Raw genomic sequence first — 9,884 nt, 5'->3', positions numbered from 1 at the left:
GCGCGGGACACTTTCAACATCTTGGCGTGCAGCTTCGAAAGTGCAGCACAGTGCCTGAAGGGCATCTACACTCTTAAATGTCTCACATGCCTGAAAAACATGCCTCTTTAATACAGGGTCACTGAGGCCTACCATTATTTTCCGCAACAGCATGTACTCTATTAAACACTCCCCGCATTTGGGACACTCAAATCACAGTCGGTGGCCTTCTGAGCACACCTCGAAAAATAGTCGCTCACTAATTCCTCGCGCCCTTGTGCGAGGGCAAAGAATTCAGACCACTGAACTGCCTGATTCGACGACCGCAACACAATATTCCCGATGGCGTCCAGAGCCGCGTCTGGGGCGAGGGCATTCCATTTGGCATCTGAAATACCGAGCATCCAGTGCACGTTGCAACGCCGGTACACAGTTGAGCCTAGTGTGCAGGACAACATCCTGCGGTGGGAACTTGTTAAGGTGAATCCAATACGTCATCGAATGTCTCCAGGATCTGAATGCTGCCGAAGACATTACCGCCTCACACTTCTCAGGGGCAGCAGAGACAGGAACTTTTTTAACCGGCACGTGCTCCTGAAAAAAAAAACCAACCGGGAAGGGCATCCTGAAGGGAACGGATGGCACGCTGCTGGTCTGCAAATAACGTCTGTGACTGCCATGACAGCCTGTGACAAGGCCCTTTGGCATTTGCAGGTGAGGCACGCCTCGGCGTGGCCTGGGGTGGTCGACGTATCTGGGGCATGGTTCTTGTCATTATCCTACCTACTCACTGCGCCATGTTGGGTTTGGAATGACACAACGTCCTGAAGACTGGACTTTATTACAGGATACTCGGGAGCCAACTGACTCGCAACAGCGTATACAGAATTACCAATAACGGATGCATGCTCAGCAGCGCATGGCTGAAGAACATATCGTACAATATATAATATATATATATATATATATATATATATATATATATATATATGCGTGTGTGTATGCATGCGCTGTGTGCGCGCACGCTTGTATGTTTGCGTGCATAAACTCCACAGGTTGTACGTACATCTATACCTCTCTCTGTCTCCCATATTACTAACGAAAGCTTGGCTACGTCAGTGGGGTAGGCAGGATGGGAATATGCAAGGTAAAGGGTTCGCACACTGGTTGTAAATATACCTGGACCATTACAATCCCCTGTATGATAATGTTGCCATATGATTGGGATTGTTTCAAATGTAGATTTTATGGTTCTCTCAGTAAACTTGCAGTTTCCGCATTTTTCGTTTTACATTGAATAACATTACTATATATAGTATATATATATATATATATAATATATATATATATATATAATATATATATATATATGAGCTTTGATAAAGGATTTATTTATGGAAAATTAGAAATTATTTATTAGTAATTTACTAACCGGCATCATTCTGATGTATGGAGAGGAAATGTTTTCGATTTCATCATGAGATTAAACGCAGCTACCTCATCGCATGCCGACTGATATTTTTTATTCTTTTTAGAAATTTGGATTGCAGTGTAAATATTGTTCGTCAGAGACAGAAAAATTATGTATCGGATCTGAGGGAAGAGCACTAATTACTTCTTAATCAAATTTAGAGATGTAGGGCGACTTGGTACATGACAGTACAAAACACGTGAGGAAATGAAGCCAGTTTTAGAAGTAGCGAGAGGAGACTTTCACCTGGGAAACTCGCGGCAAAATGAAGTGATCTTCGCCAGAAACAAGCAGAGTTTTTGGCGTAGTTTTGAATATTATTTTCGTGGCCACATTGTGGATTGTTAAGTGGGGAAGATATTGTCTTTAATTTATACACGTCAAGTAACGAAAACAGACTATGGATTGGATCAATTTCGGGGATGCTATATCGAGCTATTACAAAGATATGCACGGTGTTGGGGTGGGCTTCTGTCAGAAGCCCTCGATACCTAGTATGAGAGAGATGGTTGGCTTCTCCCAGAAGCCCCAAGACCGGAAAGGGTTAAGACTGAACGACAAAACACTTCTGTGAAGAAATGCCGTTGCGAGTCCGCTAATGGCGGACAACCTAGACTAAGCGTTGTATGGGTCCGTTAAAGGTTCTCTGAAGGTGAGCGGTGGTAATTAGTCCCTTAATGGCAAAGCCAAAACTGCTTGGGTGACCTACTCTTGGTCACCAATTGTGAGGATTGAGTAAGACGATGAGAGCGAACGAATCAATTTTATTCGGCAAATAAGGGTGTACATAACGTGGCATGTGGACGGAAGCATAGTGTCTGTCACGCACGCATGAACAAACATAAACAAAAAGTGACAGGGCCCCGCCATGAATGTGTTTCTTCACAGACGAAAATACATGAATAATATCACATAGAGGTAACGGATTCCCGACTTATATTCATCAAAAGAAAGGGCGTAAAACTTTTTACATATTATTAGTTCCTGGAAGAAAAGAGAGGACATATGGATATACAGATTTTTATATTGGAAGGGCGAAAATTCGCCCGAATGTCGTTCTTACAAACCTAACATTTCAAAAATTATTTTTTATTGTTATAAGGTGAGTTTGACAAATTGCATGGGAAACTGAAAGATAATACCATCATGTAATACTCCTCATGCGCAGATTTCAAAGACACAGATGACGCATGAAAAACTACATAATTTAATCAGAAAAAAGGAGAGTATTCTAGAACACATGAAGTAGCACTCTAAGCCTGTCGATTGCATAGCGCCACTAGATAAAATGGCACCGAAAAGAAGTATAACTGAAACTGGAGTCACATCATATATAAAGAGAAACACTATGAAAGCATAAACCGACTGATAGCTCTCTCCCTCCTACTCGATTCCGAAAGAAAAATAAGTCAAATTCTACAGAAAGCTCATTCTATTATGCAGTATTATGGTAAGAAGCGTCAAACCATAGATAAATATCGAATGATCAGGAAAGAGTTAGACATTTTATTTTGAATAGTTACCCACCAAAAATGGGAATGTTTTTCTTTGAACCCTTAAAATGCTGGTTTTCTTGAAGCAACGTCGTTTACTTAATAGTAATAATTATTTGTGATTCCTCTGTATGTTCTTATCATTACTTCGCTGTGAGGCAGACCTTTGAAAAGGCGTCACTTCAAGTAGGCCTATGAATACTAAAAGGCCTGAGAAGCGACTGGTGGGACTGGACATTTTTCTTTTTTATTCTGTGGCAATAGCTATACGATCCGCTAAGAAAGAAATGTAAGATCCAAAGCCTAGAAAGTTTTTAGATTTTGATTCTCATGACAAAATGATAGTTTTTATTAGATTTACTCTTCAATTTTATTATTTTGTACTGTATTAAATAAACATTGCATATTTGTTTATGCTTCGCTCATATACCAATATAGATTTATTTTTACTATCTTAATCTGTGCTGCTCCTCGTATAAAACTCTAAAAAAAGCGGTTTTTGCAAGACGGCGGTTTTCACAAAAATACTGCCTCTAATAAATTACTAATGGTAGATGGTTACACTTTTTCAAGCGATGGCTGTCTATTGATCATGTGTTATGAAAGGAAATCCAGGGCCTTGAGAAACTTAATCCACCCGTGCGTGGCATTATCAGTTGCCACATACAGATTAATCATAGATCTGCAGTTTTTTTTTTTTTTTCGTCCTGATTAGGATATCCAGATGTTTTAGAAGGCAACGGAAACCCTTGTGTATTTTCTATGGAGTTCATATCCAATCAATTATACATCATATTATAAATAAAATATACTGTCCATCTCCAACATTATGCAAATTGATTGTTTACATCAATTACTCAAACTTAGGTGTTATGGTGGACGTAGTTTTCTTCAATAACCTGGAAAACAAAAATCTTAATTTGTTTTTTTTCATTTTCCCTTCAGCCTTTTCCAGTAACAGATGCTGAAAAATAAGCTAAACAATCCTCAGATTTTTTCTTTATATAGGATAATTTTGCAGTATAGATTTATTTGGATTTTTCCAAACAATATCCAGATTAAAAAAAAAAAAAAAAGTGGCAGCACTCCTTGAATTATACCCTTTTAAAGATGCCCTGTATTGTGCAGAAGCGAAATCATGTTTAGTTTAGGTATATAATGATTTAGGAGAGATGGTTAGGATGTGTCCTTTTTTTTGAGATTTATGGCAGAAAAATCGCGGGAAATAAATGGATTGCAGAATTTCACAGAGGACCTTTATTGGATCGCACAGTGTTTGGAGGCTTATGAAAATGATTTGTTCACAAATGGGAATTTAAATGTCTCTCCTCTCTTGATAATTATGGAGGCACTTTCCATTAATGCACTGATCTTGAAGGGTGTAGTCGATTGATAAATTATTGTAATTGTATATGATTATGCTGAAGATACACCATGCATGGAAAACTGAGAGGGAACATAATACAATATCCCTCATGCATAGATTGCAAAGACACAGAAAACTTGATAAAACAAACATAATTAAATAAGACAAAAGAAACTAGAACATATGACGTAACACACTAAGCCTGTAGATTGCAATGGCGCCACAAGATAAAATGGTACCGAAAAGAAGTATAACTGAAGCTTGAGTCACATAAAACAAAAAGAAATTAATTATGAAATAAAAACTGACCATTATCTCTCTCCTCACTCTCGTTTCTGAAAGAAATATCGCTGTTTCTATAGATAGCTCATTAGATTTTGCGGTATCATCGTAAGAAGTGTCAAATGGTATATAAATACCGAATGATAAAGAAATGATTAGACATTTGATTTTAAATAGTTACCCATTAAAAATGGAAATAATTTTCTCTGAATCCTTAAAATGTTGGTTTTCTTATTAAAGTGATATAGTTTAATAATTAATTATAATTAATGTTTGTGATTCCTCTGTACACATGTTCTAATCATTATTCAACTGGGAGGCAGACGTTTGGCAAAGTATCACTTCAAGTAGGCCTCTGAATACAAGAAGGCCTGAGGAGTGATGTGTGGGGCATGAATTTTTATTTTTGTTCTGTGACAAAAACTGTACGATCGGCTAAGAAAGTAATGTAGGATTCAAAGCCTAGAAAGCACTTAAAATTTCAGTTATGAAGCAACAACAGCCAGATGCCCCAACTGCCATAAAGGACACCATGCATGGTACAAAGGCTGCATGGAAAGACTTAAAATTTAAGGATATGGAATATGAAAGGATCTCCCCCCACCCCCCACCACAGCACAACCGAATCACACACAATACACATCACACTCACAACCACCTACCACACAGCAAGAACCCCAAAGAAATCTTGCCAAACAATGGCAGCAATCAAACCAACAACACATGCACAAACCAGAACCACCACAATCACAAAGACCCCAACACTACCAGCAAACACATAAAACAGGACCATCACAATCACAAAAAACCCAACACCCCCAGCCACCCATTCAGAAACACCAAGCAACCCCAACAAAGCCCCACAAAAACAGAGACCCCAGACTCACAGAAGGCACACTATACACACAGAGAAACATGCAAGTCCCAGATGCCAAGCCGACTTCCTTCCTACCCTACTCCACACCAAAACAGCCACTTCTCCCCACCCCAGCCAATCATCCCAACATGCCCTCTTCCTCCCACCCCGTTCATGAGAGTAACACCCGTACTGGTAGTCAGGTTAGTACCCCAGATCCCCCCACCAACAGACATAACTACATCCTCACACGTGAAGAACTCAGGAGGGAAATAGCATCAGTAGTATCACAAGTTCTTCACCACTTACTCCCAGAGCAACACTTTACAGCAGATCTCAGGAAAACACTAGTATCATTGATAAACTAAAATGGAGCAAAACAATCAAAACCCAAACAACACCCCAAACGACAAAAACAGCACACACACAACCATAAAAATCCTTCAATGGAACATAAACAGTGCCAACTCAAAATACGCCACACTGCAACCACAGTGCTCGTAGAAAAAACATGACATTGTCCTCCTAACAGGAAAACTCTTGTTAGAGAAACCAACAATTTCTCATTTCAGGGATACACAGTATACAAAACCCCACACACAAATGAAAACAGAGGTTTAATCACCCTGGTGAAAGCAACAATTCCATCAGAGAAAATAAGAAACATGGACTGTGGGCAAGGCATTGAAACGCTAAGCATCCAGATAAGACTAGAAAATACCTCACTAGTCATTCATAACATATACAAAGGCCATGACAAAATCCTTGAAGGAGAAAACCTCTTCAGTGCTGCCTCCAGAGAAAACATTCTTTGCAGGAGACTTCAATGCTCATCATCCATGCCTACGATCCCAACAACATACAAATGCAGCAGGCAGACACATACATCTGCTTTTGGAAGAATTTCCTGAAGTAGCACTGCTAAATGACACAAACGAAGCTACTCACCTCCGAGGAGGCAGACTGGACCTGAGCTTTGTATCCCAAAACCTGAAGGAAGAATGTGCATGGAAATTGCACCCAATTCTAACCAGCGACCACTTTGCAACTGAAAACCAGCATAAAAATAACAAAAATACCCGCCCTTCCCACCCCTCCACCCCACCCCCGCCAGCCAGGATGAGACCAAGACCTGGCAAACTGGCCCACATTTGAAAACCAAATGACTGAATGGGCAACACAGTACCTCCAAACTCGCCGGCCCAAAACATAAACACGCTTCAGGAGGACTTTGTGAGTAGCCTGCATAATGCAGCAAACATCCTGCCATAAGCCTAAGAAAACTTTTACCACTAACCAAACCCCCCACAAGGACAGCTGGTACTATAACACAAGAATCAAGGAAATGAACTCAAGAGTAAATAGAACAAGAAAGCTCTTCAGACGCAATCCCACTGACGAGATGCATGCTCTCCTAAGAGACGTTATAAACCATGCAACACAAACTGCCAAAGAAGTGAAGCAAGAAAAACCTGGCTTAAATGGTGCTCACAGACTACCCGAACTTACTCCCATTGCAAAAATGTTCAAATGGTTCAACAAAATATATCAGGAAAATCCAAGATAACACAACCACATCCTGAACCCTCAAGCTGAAGCAAACAGACTTGCACAACATTTTGCCGACAGGACCAAATCGGCACACCTACCACAAACCAGAAGAGAAAGGCAAGTGGCACTAGACCCAGGGAGATGGAGAGTCATTAACACGGCCTGCAATATCCCTGATGACCAGACACTCCATTCACACTAATGGAACTGGGCAAAGCCCTTCAAAAGGGAACAGACACAGCCCCTGGAGCAAGACATGCATCAGCATATAGGCATGCTGAAGAACATGGGGAACAGCAGCCAAAACAGTTCATCTCCATATAATCAATAGAACATACACAGAGCGCAGTAGACCTACACAATGGAACCAACAAAATACACAGCCGATTCCCAAGCCCAAAGAACCCAACTCCTACAGACCCATCTCTCTCATCAGTTGCACAGAAAAGACTGCAGAGAGAATGGTGCTAAACAGACTGCTATGGAAAACAGGATCTCTACACCATCGCCTATATGCCTACAAAGAGGGCATAGGCACACAAGAATGCCTAGCAGACGTCATGTCCACAATCAACGAAAGGAAAGCAATAGTAGTTTTTCTGGACTTAGAAAAAGCTTATGAGCTAGCCATCCTTGAAGCCTTGGCTGACAAGGTGGTGAAGGGCAACCTTTTAGCATGGGCCAAAGGATACAAGCAAAACAGACAGGCCAGAGTCACCTTCCAAGGAGCAAGCTCGGACTTTCTCAATCTGGAGAATGGAACACCTCAAGGAGGCATACTCAGCCCCTTCCTCTTCAATGTATTAATAGAAAAATTAGCCACAACCACCCTACCCAATGGAGTTGAAATATTCATTTATGCAGATGATGTCTGCCTAGTCAGCACAGACAGACACAGATCTCGCCAGAACATGCAAAGTGCAATAATACAAATTGAAAATAAATGCAAAGACCTAGGTCTAAAAATCAACACTGCAAAGACAAAAGCAATGGCCATCAAACAGTCTAGTCCCAAATGAAATACAGCTCATGGGTGAACCCATTGAATGGGTAGACAATTTTGTATACCTAGGAGTAAACATAAACAAGCAACTCTCCCCACGCAAAGAACTTGAAATACTCAAGCAGAAAGTCAAATGCAGACACAATGCCATGAGGAGGATCACCTCTCTACAACAGGGGGCAGTATATCACGCCCTCAGAACCTTCTACATACAAACAATAAGGTCAACGGTTGAGTATGCCGCACCTGTTCTCACCAGTCTCTCAAGCACAGAGCAAAAGAGCCTTGAAGTAATTCAAAACAATGCCCTGAGACTCATCACAGGTGCTCCAATGTGGACTAACTTATGCATTCTGAGACATGAAACAAAACTACAGTCTCTGACATACAGAATAGACCAGAGAAACACATCCATCCTGCTAAAAACCTTAAAAAATGGAAGGAACTGTCCACTAAAATGAGAGATCAAAAAGTGCATTGATCTCCACGAAGAACTAGACCCACCCAAGACATACGCTGGCAACCTTTTAGAAACACTGAGAAGAGTAGGCATGCAAAAGCATGCTGCTGACATCAGAGAAGACTCTCCTCTCGCTGAGTATGTAGAACCAGCACCCTGGAAACCAGAACTCTTCAATATCAACTACACAGTCCTCCCAGCAAGCAAGGAAGCATGCACCGTTCAACAGCTGAAACAAGCAGCACAAGATTCAATAAGGAAAACGACAGCCACAAATGAATACTTTACAGATGGATCAGTAGACCTCAGCATTCCTGCGGCGGCGGCAGGAGTCTACTCGACATCACTAAAAGGGAGCTGGAGGCTCTCAGATAATGCCTCCACTCTATCAGACTGAGCTGATAGCAATTGCTAAAGCGCTAGAAGACTCTCAACACAAACTAGGAAACACAACTATCCACACCGACTCGAAAGGAGCAATACAAGCCATCACAAAAGGCAAAGCAAAAGAAAATATCAAACTCCTGACAAGCATATGGGCAATTGCCAACATCCACCAAACCAGAAACAGACAGATAACTCTCAACTGGATTCCAAGTCACATAGGAATCCAAGGAAATGAGGAAGCAGACTCCCTAGCAAAGAGCGGGTTACACATCAACAACATAGGTATTAAAATCAGCCACTCACTGACTCAACTTAAAAGGAAAGCCGCAGCATACTGTCAAGTGCAAGAAGAAAGCAAAGTCAGGAGAGCGGTCTTTGGAGGCTCTAACACTGCAAAGTGGTATGTAGACACCACCAGTCTGCAACCACATGACATTCCCAGAGATATGTCAAGACCACTAGCAGTCATAATTCATCGTCTAAGGCTGGGATACCAATGCACTTGGCAAAAGATAATAGGCGATCCCAGGCCATGCAAGTACTGCGAAAGAATTCCAGAAGAACCTCTAGAACACTACCTCTTAAGACTGTCCAGAAACGGAGCAACTAAGAGATAGGTACATAGGAAATGAACGCACAACCACTCAAATCACAAAGCACATTCTAGCAAACACCCATGAATTAGCAGGTTTCCTATGCTCCTACCCACCACCAAGGTAGGAACAGAACACTACCCTGACGGACAGCACATGGTGCCAACAATCATGACCACTACCCCATCCCAACCTAACCCACATAACATGCAAGACAAAAAAGACAAACCTCTTTAACACACATCCCCATTCATCTCTTGCCTCCTTCATCACCCTCCCTTCACATTCATCACTATCCCTCCACCACACTCACCAGACAACACACACCCAAAGAAAGCGGACCGGAAAAGGAATATGTCTCAGAAATTCACGAGCTACCTTACTAGCTAACTGTGCCTACAACTCAAACCTTCATTCTTCCAATCTGTTGGTCTCTCCTACTA

General features: G+C 41.3%; 1 protein-coding gene across 1 annotated transcript; it reads left to right on the top strand.

Annotated features, from left to right (window-relative positions):
- Positions 1–7,558: 7,558 nt before the first annotated feature.
- On the top strand, positions 7,559–8,017 carry LOC135196573 (uncharacterized). Its single transcript, XM_064223415.1, has one exon. The coding sequence runs from the start codon at positions 7,559–7,561 to the stop codon at positions 8,015–8,017; it is 459 nt and encodes a 152-aa protein (XP_064079485.1).
- The last annotated feature ends 1,867 nt before the right edge of the window (positions 8,018–9,884 follow it).

The sequence above is a fragment of the Macrobrachium nipponense genome, chromosome 18 (assembly GCF_015104395.2).
Source record: "Macrobrachium nipponense isolate FS-2020 chromosome 18, ASM1510439v2, whole genome shotgun sequence".
NCBI lineage: Eukaryota > Metazoa > Arthropoda > Malacostraca > Decapoda > Palaemonidae > Macrobrachium > Macrobrachium nipponense.
The sequence above is the reverse complement of the archived record's forward strand: the minus strand, read 5'-3'. Positions and strand labels throughout refer to the sequence as shown.

Excerpts from the sequence above, each read along its gene's own strand:
- LOC135196573 (XM_064223415.1), top strand. The coding sequence starts at position 7,559 with ATGTCCACAATCAACGAAAGGAAAGCAATAGTAGTTTTTCTGGACTTA.